This window comes from Podarcis bocagei, assembly GCF_964188305.1.
Source record: "Podarcis bocagei genome assembly, chromosome: 15".
NCBI lineage: Eukaryota > Metazoa > Chordata > Lepidosauria > Squamata > Lacertidae > Podarcis > Podarcis bocagei.
Window position 1 is genome coordinate 12,861,366 of NC_138141.1, and position 15,080 is coordinate 12,876,445.

Sequence of the window (15,080 nt, forward strand, 5' to 3'; positions counted from 1 at the left end):
TGCCTATTGTACCCATTTTTGCAAGTAATCCCCTCCCGCAATGTAGTTTTGCACATTATTTTCTCCACCAGATGAATCTTTATATTACTCTTTACAATATTTATTAAATCTGTATACCACCCTTCACCGAACGATCACACAAAACACAGCACAAAAATACAAAATGAGAACACAAAATACACAATAAAACAAGAGCAAAAACTAACCAATAACCTCTCCCCACTCACAAACACACTGAAAAGGCCACAGAATATTCAGACCAATGCCTGATTACTGAAAAATGGTTTTGCCTGTCCCCTATTGATGTGTAATGAAAATACCAGGCAGATTTTTGGGTTGCAGAAGTCCACCACTAAATTCAGAAGCCTGCAACATTTGGGAGGCTAGCTGTTTTTCCGTTTGCTTAGGATTTCTGGAAATGTGAACTAGAGGTAGGTTCACATTCAAATCTGAACCGGGAGGATTTCCCCCACATCCTATGCTGACTCTGCAATGGGCTTCTTTCCTTATGGAGATGATGGGGTAGTAAAAGGCTTACCATTGTAATATCTCTCGGTGGCGTTGTGGTTTCCTGTGCAGCAGTTCGCCCCGGGATCCTTTGCCTTCCCGTTCCGCAGCAGGTTGGGGGCTGGCCACGAATCCGCCAGCCACGGGTAGCTTGAGGCGCTAGTGGCCATGGCTAGCATGCCAGGCCTACTGGAGGAGAGCCATGGAAACCAGGGTTATTTGGTTGTGCGAGTTAGTAGGTGGTTTGGGTGTGGGCTAACACCTGATTCTCTCCCCACCCCACACCGCCAAAGAGTATATCAATTGTGTGAGCCAAGCATATTCTTTTAGATAATGCAAGTGTGGCCTAGTGGTTAGAGTGCTAGACTAGGAGCCGAGAGGCCAGGGTTCAAATCCCCACTCAGCTATGAAGCCCACGGGGTCTCCCAGCCTAGCCTGCTTCACAGGGTTGCTGGAAGGAGAAAATAGAGAGAGAGAGGACCATGAATGTCACATTGAGCTTGCTGGAGGAAAGGTGGGATATGCATGGAATAATAATTATGAAGTGTATGTTGTGGCAGGTCACATTCTAGAAGAGGTATCCTATATGTGCGGCGTAAAAATTATTATTATTATTCGTGCTTACACTAATGAATACACAAAAACTATTACTGGAGTTGTGTCGGCTTAGGCTATTTTGTTTTGTTGTTGTAGTTCTTCTGTTTGCTTGCCATACTTTATAGCTAAGGAAGAAGTAGAGTTGTTCTTAATGTAGTATTAATATGGTTATTGAGTTCTGATGTTCGAACAGGTTTACTTATGCATTTCTAGGCATAAGTAATGGTGGTTATCAGGTTCTTACGTGTTTCTGCTTTGCCATGAATGTTCAAAACTCCTTACGGGATTTACTTACAGGTGTTTAGAGCAGGGGTGGGCAACCTGTGGCCCTCCAGAGGTTGTGTGACTCCAACTTCCATCAGCCCCAGCCAGCCTGGCCAATAGTCACAGGTGGCAGGAGTTGGGAGTCCAGCGACATCTGCCATTAAGTCCCTTATCCCAAGTTTGGAGTGATGCTGAAGTTGTGTAATATATGTAGTACGCAATTCTTTGCACAACGGATTAATGCAGTTGTATTAAAAGGGGGAGATGGAGCTTCTGAGACGCTGCTTCCCACTTGCAGCTTTTGTCACTACTTGCAAAACTGCAGACTGGGAGCACCATTTAAGCTGACCTAGACTGTGCAGACAACATGCACGGAAACCACATGACCTCCCCCAAAGAATCCTGGGATCTGTAGTTTGTTAAGTCAGTGTCGTAACTGGGGTGGGGGGCAGAGCTAGCCGGGAGTTTTGCCCTGGGTGAAGCCTCCAGAGGGGTGCCATTGAGGCTCTCAGCCTCTGTGTGCTGCATGCTGGGGTGTGTGTGCCAAACTGGGTCTTTGACCCAAGTAAAATAAAGCATAGTTTCATCCCTGGTTAAGGGTGGCAGGAAGTGTAGCTCATTGAGGAGCAAACTACAGGTACCATGATTCTTCGGGGGAATGCATGTGGTATGTGGCTAAAGTCAATCTGAACATTTAATGCTGTGGTTCTAGTTCATGTGGTTTACCATAATTTCCACCCCATAAGACGCACCTGACCATAAGACGCACCTAGTTTTTAGAGGGGGAATGCAAGAAGAAAAATATTCTTTAAAGGGAGTGCTGAGCAGAGCCAGTATGCATCCCAGGCTCTGCTCAGCACTCCCTTTCACGAGCTGCGCGAAGCGTGTGTGCGGCGCTTGCAGGCTTTCCCCCGAGGAGGGAGAAGGACAGCCCGTCACCGAATGATCCCTTTTGCTGTTCTGGCTTTTGGGATAGCCGCGTGAAGCCTCCTCAGGGCAGTGGGATGAAGGTTCCCCCTGCCCTGAAGAGGCTTCGCACGGTGAAGCTAGAACAACGAGAGGGAGCGCTGCGGAGCGATCCCTCTTGCTGTTCTGGCTTCTGAGATAGCTGCGCAGCCTGCATTCGCTTCATAACACACACACACAGTTCCCCTTACTTTTTAGGAGGGGAAAAGTGTGTCTTACATAGCAAAAAGTACGGTATGTGGCTCAGACCAACTAGGGACAGGGAGGCCCGTACGGCATGAACTTTGACCACCAAGGAGCCGGTATCAGGGAGATGGAGGGAGGGAATCATCAATGCCAAGTGGGGGTTTCTGAACTCACCTGCTGCTGCCACGCGCCGGCCCATCCGCGTGGGGGAAAGAGACTGAAAGAGAGGGGACCACACTAAGTCAAAGACGCTTCCGTGAAGAACGAAGGCAAGGGCTGGATTGGCGGAGCTGATGGGGAGCAATGTAATGGGGGGCGAGGAAAAAAGCCTTACCTGCTGGCGTGTACGCAAAGGAAGCTGCAAAGAGAAGCAAGCAGAAAGTGAGGTGGCTCAGAGCAAGTCGCGTTTGCGGCAGGCAGATGTGGGCAGGGAGCCTAAGGCAGATCGGGGGCTTGGCAGGTGGAGAATGTGCAGTTCGGTGGCAGAGCACATGCTTTGCATGCAGAATGTCAAGCACTCAAATCCCCAGGGTCTCCGGTTATAAGGGATCTTGGGGAGCAGCTGAGGGGAAAGGTGTTCTCTGCCTGAGGTTCTGCAGAGCTGCTGCCAGCCAGAACGGAGGGCAGTGGGATAGATGGGCAAGGAGCCTGACCCCGAGCTGCAGCCTAGGCCTGGGCTCTGACCTCACCTTATGGATCTACTGTATGACCCAGTTCAAACTTCTGCAGCCTGTTCCTTCTGAACCTGCCCACCACCCCCAAAAAAATCCAACTTCCCTCCATGCTGGGAAACCACATTCCTATGTTGGACCAGTAACAAGTCCTCAGGGAGTCCTCAGAGAGGAAGAGGTGGAAGTGCTAGGCTCTTCCCAGAGAGGCCCGTCTTGTGCCAATGGAACACAACTCTATTTTCATTGCCAGGTTAAGATTTTCCTCCACTCCCAAACACTTGATGGTGTTGGATTGGCTGGTCCAGTATAAAATATTATTTGTAATTCAGTCACGTGCTGGTATTTTAATAGAATGATGTGGTTTTTAATATGGTTTTGGCCATTTGTTGACCCCTCTCTACGTTTTAAAGTTGTAAATCGTCTAGACACCATTTTGTGATGCACAACACAGGGAATAATAATAATAATAATAATAATAATAATAATAATAATAATAATAATAATAATAATAATAATTTATTATTATTATGGTCAAAGACAACACAGGGAAATACAGAAACACAGCTCACATAACTCTGCGATTATATAGAATTTCCCAAAGATAAAATGTAAAGATAAGACGTTTTACATTCCACCAAGGGAATATATCATCCACCAAGGGAATATATCATGCACAAAATCATGCAAAAGTCCAATATGGGATGTCTCGGCTGCAGAACGCACAGCTGTGTCTGCATCAGCCTTCACAGAATGAGCAGAGAGCCTTTTCAAGTTTATGGAGCTGACTTATCTCCTTGTGCATGTGTTTTACTGTTTTATCATTCCATTGTGAGCCAACAGGAGGAAGACATTCGAAACAGAGATTTGCATCCGGTGATCTTGTTGTCAGAATCTGCTTGGGATTTTCACACAGCTGAGGCACTGCGGTTTGAGTGATTGGGAGCAACGCGGCAAAACTCCCGTTGATGTGGATAGGGTCCCCCCCCCCCCCCGGTCTGTGGATTATCTTTTAGCAACAAGTATATTTGTAGAAATTCTTTTCTCTTTATTGAATGAGTGGACATTTGGACGGAACTTTGGTTTTGAGACCTCCCATATTGCTCTTGTACGTGATTTTGGCATTGCACACATTATGTAAAAACTATATTTAAAGAAACGGAACACTTGGAGGAATATAAATGTCTTCTCTTTACATTTTGTCCTTGGGAAGTTCTATATAATTACATACAAAGTTATGTGAGCCGTGTTACTGTTTTGCATCAGGCTGCTAAGAAATTTAGTAATGATAAGTCTGAGCCAGAAGACTGACCGCCCCTTTAAGGTCTTCTGCTCCTCAAGGCTTAGCCTAGGAGAGGTAATCTGGACCTGGAGATGCTGATGGTTCTTATAGATGCCTTGTGAGCATCTGGTCTAAGTCAGGACAGGACCTGGTATAAGGCAGTTCTTAGGCAGCCAACCCATATCCCCCGAGGAGGAAGGCAGAATGCAGCCTTGCCCATCTCACCTGTGTAGTGACTCAGTTCCTTTCTCTTCTTTCTGCGACAGTAGATCCACACGCTGAAGCACATGAGGATGACCCAGCAGGCCCCGCCGATGCCGGCGATGAAGGCCGGCTGCTTCACCACGTCCGTGATCTGCTCCGCAAGGCTCACGCTGTCCCCGTTGCTCACAGGCACCGTGTCCTGATCCGGCAAGGGCTCTGCAGAACACACAGCAGGCAAAAGCAACCACAGAAGAGAGGAGATGAAAGGAGCTTGAGCTACGTAGGCTGTCCCCAAAAGCGGGAAACCAGGCAGAGGCTCCCGTGACCGAACGCTCCTCTGTTACTAAAAGGCAAAACGTTCCCTACGCATAGAGAGTTAGCATGTCAATGAAGAACCTCCATCCCTGACATGCTAGTTTTCTACAAGCAAGGAGATGCTTCGTGTAGATTGGCACCAGCCACTTGGTTTTCACCTACCTAGTAGCAAATTGTCACAACTTTGCTTCCCCCCCAAATACTTTTTATTGCTTTTTTGTAACAACAAAAAATAAAACAAATACTCTTACATTCAAAAATTTGTCCCTCTTCTTATTTACCCTGGGCCTTATCGCGCCTGGACTTCTTTCCATACCTTCAACGGTTTTCATGTCTCATATCTTTTCTTATTTACACTCCATCCACATCACAAGATTTACATTAATCCTGCTACAGTTTTTAAATTCTTACAATTACTCCGTATATATTCAACAAATTTACTCCAATCCTTTTCGAACTTTGCTTCTAAATTGTCACAACTTTGTAAGGTTTGGCGGTTAGGCATTGGAAAATGTGTTGTGAGTTGGAGGGGAGGTTGTGGCCATCACCTACCCCTTCCCTTGAAAGGTATTCCGTTAAAGGAATCCGATGGTTGTGGTTCCTGTCCGAAGCCCAGCTGGTGGCTAGGGCCATGGCAAGACCCTCCGGTGACTCTATGGGAGAGCTCCCAGTTGATTTGCATCAACAGGCTCCCCCTACAGGATGTTAACCCTTGTGTGACTTCCTGCAGGGCAGGCAGGAGTCAAGTATGGTCGGTTCAGATCCAATGCCTAAGCCAACACCGCTCACATTCTGTAACCAATAAAGTTGTGACCATTTTTAGCCCATTAACCTAAAATACTGGTGTCCATGTGTCTTTTTTCATCATAAAGGCAGCCCTGTTCAGGGAAGTTTTTAATGTATGATATTTTAGTTTTTTTTTGTTTCTATGGAAGCTACCCAGAGTGGCTGGGGAAACCCAGCCAGATGGGTGGGGTACAAATAATAAATTATTATTATTATTATTATTATTATTATTATTATTATTAAGCGGGGGACAGGGCCTTGACTCACAACTACAACATCCAGTGATCCTGCTGTTTCTTTCTACTTGTTTTGCATTGCCTTCCCCCATTATCTTGCCCCCATATGAATGCCAGTTAGAAGTAAGATCTTCTCTATTCCTTCTCAGGAGGGATTGGCGCATCTGCCAATTCAGGTTAATAATAATAATAATAATAATAATAATAATAATAATAATAATAATAATAATACCCCGCCCATCTGGCTGGATTTCCCCAGCCACTCAGGGCAGCTTACAGCACATAAAAAATATAAACAATAGATACATACACATTAAAAAATTTCCCAATACAGGGTTTGTCCTTTTTCCAATTTTAAATTTAATTCTTCACATTTCCAAATCATGTCTTCTCAAAAGCAAGTCCCACTGTGTTCAATGGAGTTACTCAAGTTAAGTGGATATTGGATTGCTGCCTTAATCCTACTGAACCAATATTTATGACAGCACTGTCAACCTCCAAAACCATGTATGTGTGTGTGTGTGTGTGTGTGTTTATTACACATTTTAAAGTATACTTTGTGACCACTTGGAAAAGCCTTTTTATATATATATACTTTTGACCAGAAGCTATTAAAACTTTGCACAGCATGGACATAATTTTCAGTAACACGGCTTCCAAAGATTCAACTTCTAGAGCGAAACCTGAAATTTAAACTTACAAACTATAAATGGCATACTGGAATAGTTCATTGGATTAAGCCATCACCATGGCAGTTGACTTCTGAGTCTGAAATACTTTTGGCATCCATTTTTGAAACTGCCACGGGTGAGCCTTGGATGGGATGAATTGATGTTCTCCACCATCAGTTCCAGAAATTGGGCACCACAACCAGGAAGTCCTCCACCCATTATGGCGGTACCTCAGATGTGGAAGGAACATGTTTCTGCAGTTGACATCAGTGAATGGGCATGGCCACGCTGGAAGAGCATTATTATCTTATTATCTCATTTCAAATTTAGGAAGGAGCCTTAAGTACTCACTGATCTGTATGGTCACTGGGGCACTCCTCACGCCAATGCCTGCGCTGGTGACTGCTGCCACCTCTGTGCGGTAGATCATCCCTGGCACCAGGCCCAGCACGACTGTCGAGTGCACTGTGCCATCCACTGTCTTATTGATGTGGTAACGAGACTCATTTCCTAGGCACCAAACCTGCCATGGGAGGAGAAGAACTGTTATGGTAAAAAGCTAAAGGACCCCTGGACATTTAAGTCCAGTCAAAGGCGACTATGGGGTTGCGGTGCTCATCTTGCTTTCAGGCCGAGGGAGCCAGCGTTTGTCCACAGACAGCTTTCTGGGTCATGTGGCCAGCAGGACTAAACCACTTCTGGCACAACGAGACACTGTGATGGAAGCCAGAGCGCACGGAAACGCCGTTTACCTTCCCGCCGCCGCGGTACCTGCTTATCTACTTGCACTGGTGTGCTTTTGAATTGCTAGGTTGACAGGATCTGGGACAGAGCAACAGGAGCTCACCCCGTTGCAGGGATTCGAACCGCCGACCTTCGGATTAGCAAGTCCAAGAGGCTCCGTGGTTTAGACCACAATGCCACCCGTATCCTGAACTGTTATGACCAATGGCTGAAGGGACACACTGTAGCAAATCTATTGCCTTTTAAACAGGTGTGTGTGTGTGTGTGTGTGTGTTTTGTGTTTGCTTGTTACTATGACATGTGTTTTTTGTGTTTTTATATTGTAAACCGCCCTAGGGCCCTCGGTACAGAAATTTAATAAACAAACAAATAATAAATAAAACGCCCCATGGCTGTTTCCCAGCACCCACTGCAACTCTTTGCTGTGGCTAGACTTGTTAGCTCCAAATCCTTCAGACCAACCTTCTAATCTCTGGGGCTAATCTTAAATTTCAGAGGTTCCCCAAGGATATTCTGAGAATGGCAGCCTTACCCTGTAATCCTGGATGATCCCATTTTGTTCTCCGGGTGGAGGTGGTTCCCAGGATATGCTGATGCTGGTGCTGTTGCTGGTCCCCACTGTGACTACAGTAACCGCCTGAGGAGGAGCACTGGGGGCTGGGTGAGACGGGATAAAATGAGTTTATTGCTATGTGGCATCTGGCGGCTGCCAACTCTGAGTTCTGGAATGCTGCAAAGCTGTGCCAGGGCATGCTCAGTTACAGGCAAGGCAAGGAAAAGCCACCAGGCATTTGCCCTACAAAGCTCAACTTTTAGAACACTACGCATGGAAACAGATTTTTATAGGCACCTAGGAAGCTGCCTTATATCATGTCAGACCCTCTGTTCCAGGAGAGACCAGAGGGGAGGGACAGAATTGTGTAACTGGCTTCATTGGCACACCTAAACTCACCATCACCCCATCAACTTCCTGGAACTGAAGCCACTGCTGGGAAACTAGGTCCTTGGTGCTGCCCCCATCCCTTGCTGGCAGATCCTGAATGGATCCATTTAGCTCAGACTTGTTTACCTGGAGATGCCAGGGGTGGAGCCTTGCATGCAGAAAGCAGGTGAGCTGAGCTACAGACAGTCCTTGAGGCAGGAGTGGGGAACCTCCAGTGGGCAAGGATGATGGCCAGTGGGCAAGGATGATGGGGCGCTGTGGACCAACAACATCTACAGGGCTACAGATCTCCAGCCCTTTACTTAAGGAGAAACCCCTTAGAGTATAATACTAATATAAGGAGTGCCCAACAGAGCAGGCATATAAACAATGGCTCTGCTTAGTCTACAGAAGTCAGGCCCGTTAGCATGGAAAAGAGAAGTCAATACAGTCATACCTCAGGTTACAGACGCTTCAGGTTGCGCTTTTTCGGGTTGCAGACCGCCGAAACCTGGAGGTACTGGAATGGGTTACTTCCGGGTTTTGGTAGTCGTGCATGCGCAGAAGCGCTAAATTGCACTTTGCGCATAAGTGCCGAATCACATTTGGAAATCACATTTGGAAATGGTCCATGAACAAAAAGTTAGTTTTTTGGGGGAGGCTGAACTGGAGCCTAGAGGCTCACACTTCCCTGCCTTTCCACATCTACCTTCTTCCGGGGTGCGCACCAGCAGCACCTCGCTGTCCATGCCCTGGAACTCATCAAAATATGGGCGGATTTTGACCTCGTACTCCTGGCCTTTGCGCAGCTCGACTAAGACGGTGCTCCGTTCAGCAGGGGACTTCACATCCTGCACGAGCCAGGCGCTGTTTTTGGGCCGGTACATCACTCGGTAGCCTTGGATGAACTGAGCCTGCCGATCCACCTGGAAGAAGACAAACTGTTAGCTCCCTGCGCATGGTGTCCATTTCCAGAAAAGGCCACAGCAAAATGGGTCCAGCTTCTTGCCTGCTGAAGCTCCCATTTATTCTCTCTGCTTCCAAACCTCTTCCTGCTGGTTCTGCTACCCTTTCCCCAAACTTTTTTCTGCTTCCTCCCTCCTCTTGCTTGCTTCTGCCCCCTGTATTATGTCTATTCCCAGCAACTATTATAATATCTCTTTTGCACCAACCTTGTACTCTCCTGTTTCTCTAAAACCTTTATACCTTAAGCCCTTTAATGCAACAACCTGACCCCTATCGACTAGGGCTGGCTATACCGAGAAGCAGCATGAAGATGTTGCTTTCAGGCTTCAGAAGGGCAGTTTTCTTTTGCTCTGGTCTTCCCTTCACTGGGGAAAAAAACCCTTCATGCCAAAGAATGGGCAGGGTGCTATTGTGACTTCCAGCAAAGGTCAGCAAAGTTATTCACATAAGAAAGACCCCTTTGGATCCGGCCACAAACCTATGTAGCCACAAACCTATGTAGTGGTCAGTCAGATGTCTCTAGGAAGGGCAAGAGTCATCTCCTGCTATTGTTCCCCTAGCAACTGATATTCAGAGCTACACAGCCTCGGGATCTGAATTTAACATCCAGCCTTTGTGACTGGTAACAATTGTCTAATCCCTATTGAAAGCCACCACCTCTTTCTAACCCATTCACAAACTTGCCCTTTGCTTACACAGGTTGTGCCATTTCAAGGAAGGATCAATGATGCTGCAGTGGTACTCACAGTCCAGGTCACTTGAATGGTGGTGGAGGTGAGGACAACAGGATCCTGGAGCTGCACCACAACTTCACCAAGCTCCTTTTGCACCTGCCGGTGATCCACCCCTTGCCTGGTAGGACTTACATCTGCCAAGACATATAGGAAGTGAGTCCAAGGCAGGCCATGACACAACGTTTCATCTGTTTTTTCTTGAGGAGCTGGACTTGGCAAGGGTTTGGGGACTTGCTATACTTTCAGAAAATCCCACACCTGCTTTGTTGTTAAGTGCAACCTGATGGCTAGGTGATAAACAAAACCCACCACACGGAGCATGGTTGTCTTGTAACCCCATTGCATGCTGCCTTAATTTCCATGTGAGAAAGGTGGCATGTGGACTGATAAAGAGAGCCATAGACCAGGCACAGGCAAACTTGGCCGTCCAGATGTTTTGGGACTACAACTCCCATCATCCCTAGCTAACAGGGCCAGTGGTCAGGGATAATGGGAATTGTAGTCTCAAAACATCTGGAGGGCCGAGTTTGCCTATGCCTGCCATAGACCAAGGCTGCATTCCTATCTGTGTCTATTCGGATGTAAGTTCCATTCAGTTCAATGGGGTTTGTTCCCAGGTAAGGGCTAGATTGCAGCCTCAAGCAGGAAGTGAGCTAGTTGGGAAGTGTGGGACACAGTTTGGGAACCCCAGGTGATCTATCTTCAGGGTTTCAGGCAGAGCTCTCTCTCCCAGCCCTACCTGAAGATGCCAGTGACTGAACCTGGAGCCCTTCTGCAAGCAAAGCAGATGTTCTATCCCTGAGCTCTGTCCCTTCCCTGTTTGCAGAGGGGATGCCTCTGTAAACAGAGTCTGATGAGTGGTTTAATGTTTTCCTACATGTCCCTTCTGTAGAACAATGTGAGATGCAATTGCCAAGCTGTTCCTATTGCCGCTCCAGCAGCTCAGCACCTGGGAATCTCACCTTGCGTACGAACTGGCTCCGAGACGGGGCTGGGGTCGCTGAGCCCATAGGAGTTGACAGCCCGTATGAGGAAGAGGTAAATGGTGTTGGGGTTCAAGCCGCTGACCGTGTGCTTCTCCATTTTCACGTTGTCTGCTACTGTCTGCCAGGTGCTGCCGGAAGACTGACTGCAACAGAACAGAGTTGCAAAAGGAAGAAGGGGAGTCCCGAAGGTCAGTGGCTCAGCTTTGACCCCTGTACTACCTGGGAAGGGGGAGCCCAGGAAGCGGGAGCCCTTTTAAGTCTAAGGCCCCATCCCCTTATGGGTCATTTTCTGAGTGGCAATGATGGGCACAGGATCATAAGCAATCAGGTACACACAGTGGCGAGGCGTGGGTTGTCAGCACCCGGGGCAAGGCAAATAATTTGCGCCCCCTAACCCGTGGATTTGCGCCCCCTAACCCGTGGATTTGCGCCCCCTAACCCTAACCCCCAGACGTTGCGCCCGGTGCAGCCGGCCCCCCCTGCACCCCCCACGCTACGCCACTGGGTACACAGCAAGCAATGAACATATTCACCTTTGCACAGAAGGCTAGTTTCTACATATGGGGACACTGGGCTTAGCAGCAGTACATATGAAACCGATTTAGGGGTCTTAGTAGACCACAAGCTTAACATGAGTCAACAGTAGCAGGGGCAGAGCAGGTGATGTGGCCTCTAAGCCATTGTGAGCCCTGGCTCTTCTTTGTATCCTTAAATACTGAATTACAGGGAAGGAAGAGGGTGCAGCGAACACTGTCAAAAGGACTGTCCAGAGTTTTCAAAATCTGGAATTCAATGGGGCCCGGCTAATGGGGTCCTGGCTCAACTTTGGAAGTAAACAGGAATTAGGTCCTAAGCCAAAACTATTCATGCGGCAATATATTTAAAAATCTCCCCTTTGAACCCTTCTGTGCTGCTTCCAGGATGTAAAGTTTCCTGTGACCCATAATTGATGTTTGTGTGTGTGCATGTGCGAGAGAGAGAGAGAGAGAGAGAGAGAGAGAGAGAGAGAGCGCAATAGGAATAGCAATGTGCCCTCATTGCAAGGCTAAGGTCTGCGTCCGGCAAGGGACCGAGACACACTAATGCAATTATATGTTTGCAGAGATGATTGACATGCACCCCAGCTTCCTGATGTAGTTGCCCAAGCCAGTACAGGTATTTCTGTCCAACACTCCATTCCACCAAATTGGGCAGGAGATGAATGAATGAATGAGGTGGTGGTGATGATGATAAACCATCGCTGGTTATTATCTGCCCAATCCTGATGGGGATGCAATTTCCCCCCATTCCTGCTTTTCAGATCAATCATTTGATGAGCAGATGGAGCAATAACACCCACTGACCTCAGCTGATCTACCTGGTTCAGCTGGGAGAGAGAGAGCTATGCACATTTTGTGGTCACAGTCACTTTTGACCACATCTGTTGCTGGCATGCGCCCCTCCCCCAAGGGTTAGCAAAGGGTGAATATGTCCCTCAGGGCAAAATATGGGTGGCCACCCCTGTTCTACAGAAATATCCAAGTCTTTGCATAGACTTGAGACATGCTTGCCAGCACCTTGCCCTTTAAGTAGGCCCTGATCCTCGCTGCCAAGCACTAACCAGGCAATAGCTCCTGAGCAGGCAGTAATCTGGACACCACCTGGAGGATCCACCTGGGCTAGAAAGAGCAGAGGAAGCTGCCATATACAGAGTCAGGCTATTGGTCTATCTTGCTCAGTACTGCCTACACTGGCTGGCAGCAGCTCTCCAGAGTTCCAGGCAGAGACTCATTCGCAGCCCTTCCTGGAGGCGCTGGGGATTGAACTTGGGAACATCTGCATGCACAGCAGATGTTCCAGCACTGAGCAGGGAGATGGGTTGGGGCTCGCACATTCATTCTGCAGGACCTCGGCCTGAATGAAGGATGTGGAAACTGGGAGGTTATTAAAAGTCCCCAAGAGAGGAAAGTGGGACAGTGGAAGCCTGGGCCTTCACACAAGGCAGGGTAGCTCACCCTTACTTCCCTGCCATCTCCAGACTCTCTGCCTAAACTTCACTGACTGGTGTCAAAGAGGGACAGCTGCATTCCAGGTCCCCACTGCCCCCTTTCTCCTCAGGGAGACATATGAGCCCTAGACTTGAGCCTGCCAAAGCCAGCCGCATGAAAGTCAGGCACCCTAGGAGAGGAGGATGGTACTTACTCTTGAAAGTAATCTGGGGCATGGGTGCAAGCAGGCCTGAGAATAAATTTTTATTTGTTTATACCCCGCCCTTCCTGGTTCAGAAAAATGGGCTCGGGGCAGCTAACAACAAATTTAAAACACTTAATTGATGCAACAACAACAAAAAAACAGCATAAAATACCGTATAAAACGTGAATAACAATAAATTCAGAATTCAAAAATCAATTTAGGGGGGAAATCCATCCAATAAACATTAGGTGATCACCAGGGCTAGCGGGCTAAATTAGTCCTATTTGGGCCAGCGAGGAGACCAGGGGAAAATTAGCTGTGGGATCCCAGAGCGGGTAATTTTCATAAAAAGGGGAGGTGGAGGAAAGGAAGGGGAATAAAAGATCAGGCTAAGTTCAAATTGAAAGCCAAGTGGAATAGCTCTGTCTTACAGGCCCTGCGGAAGGAAGTTATATCATGCAGGGCCCTGGTCTCATGGGACAGAGCATTCCACCAGGTCGGAGCCATCACTGAGAAGGCCCTGGCCCTGGTGGAGGATAATCTGACTTCCTTAGGGCCCAGGATCTCTAAACTATGATTATTCATGGACCTTAAGGTCCTCTGCAGGGCAGACCAGGAGAAGCTGCAGACCTGAAAATAACGCATACTTTCAGCTGACCAGACCTGAGCCGATGTCTTCCTTGACCCCTCAATCAGTTGTGGGTCTGACTGAACCTCTTCCCCACCCCCATTTCGATGGGCCTCTTCCCCTGGGGCACAACTCATGTGTACAGTCTGATTTGTGAGCCTGAGGACACAGATGCAAGTCCATGTTGAAGATGCGCTGCTGCTCCCTAACTCAGCATCTCCATGCCTCTGCACGCACATCCGCGGGCACAAGCGCACACTTGCAATCAGCCCGTCTGGTGATTTACTGTGCAGCCCAGCTGCCTCCATGTTTGCAGAATTTCCTACTGCAAACTGACATCTCTCGGCCACCTGCGCTCCCTGCAAATCTCCTCCAGCTCCAGAGCAGATGGCTCCAAGGTAGAGGCCACAAGCCATGTGGCTGGGTGGGTGGGGGGAATAGTTTGGTCTCCGTCATGTGGCACCTTAGCAACTCAGCTGCAGGGAGGAAGAATTTGAGTATGGGGTCTTTTGCTGGCGTGCTGCAGGGGAGGGGGATGACAAACAGAAGCTGAATGCGGATTCGGCAGCGGTGACCCTACTGCCCAGGAACACGCAGACAGCGAAGCATTTTCGCAGCTGTGCAGATCTGCTCCCCTGACCTCTAAAAACCCAGCTCAAGACAGACTTGGTTGAGCTGATGAATCAGGGGCAGGAGATTTGGTCCTTTACGACTGCAAGGCCCTTCCTTACCCTAGCCAGATCCGGAAATTGCTGGACTCTGAGAACAGAAAAGGGCTACCTGCCCTGCTCTCCCTGGGTCGTTTATGGGTCAGCGTCTTTCTCTAGGGAACTGGAAACTCCACCCAATAAAGAAAACAACTCCATTACTGTTTATAGGAGCACTTGTCCCAGGAGGAAAGAGGTGAGTGAAAAGCCTCTGGTTTTGCAAGAGGGTTGCAGAATCTCAATGCACTCCAAAGCTCTGATTCACACCTTGGATGTGCAGATGGGATTCAGGGGAGCTGTTACCTGAGCAAATTGGACTGGGCCGTGGGGCCCTAGCTCTGTGTGCCTGAGGCAGGCATTTCCAATTCTCCAAGGCAGCTCGATCACGTGACCTGCAGCAACTGCAGGATTCTAAGGGCTTGCTGATCAGAAGGTCGGCGGTTCGAATCCCCACAACGGGGTGAACTCCCATTGCTCGGTCCCTGCTCCTGCCAACCTAGCAGTTCAAAAGCATGTCAAAGTGCCAGTAAATAGATACT

The 15,080-nt window shown here is 48.2% G+C and overlaps 1 protein-coding gene across 5 annotated transcripts in view; it reads right to left on the reverse strand.

Annotated features, from left to right (window-relative positions):
- ROBO3 (roundabout guidance receptor 3) overlaps positions 1-15,080 on the reverse strand; it is a 354,640-nt gene that overhangs the window by 10,140 nt on the left and 329,420 nt on the right. For 2 of the 5 annotated variants that reach the window (XM_081171596.1, XM_081171600.1), the window contains exons 12-20: positions 11,011-11,177; positions 10,061-10,182; positions 9,058-9,274; positions 7,959-8,083; positions 7,034-7,205; positions 4,696-4,890; positions 2,855-2,878; positions 2,695-2,737; positions 539-696 (exon numbers count right to left, since the gene is read on the reverse strand). In XM_081171596.1, the coding sequence (XP_081027722.1) occupies positions 539-696; positions 2,695-2,737; positions 2,855-2,878; positions 4,696-4,890; positions 7,034-7,205; positions 7,959-8,083; positions 9,058-9,274; positions 10,061-10,182; positions 11,011-11,177 (1,223 nt within the window). The remainder of the gene's footprint in view (positions 1-538; positions 697-2,694; positions 2,738-2,854; positions 2,879-4,695; positions 4,891-7,033; positions 7,206-7,958; positions 8,084-9,057; positions 9,275-10,060; positions 10,183-11,010; positions 11,178-15,080) is intronic. The other 3 variants (XM_081171597.1, XM_081171599.1, XM_081171598.1) reach the window with 3 other exon arrangements.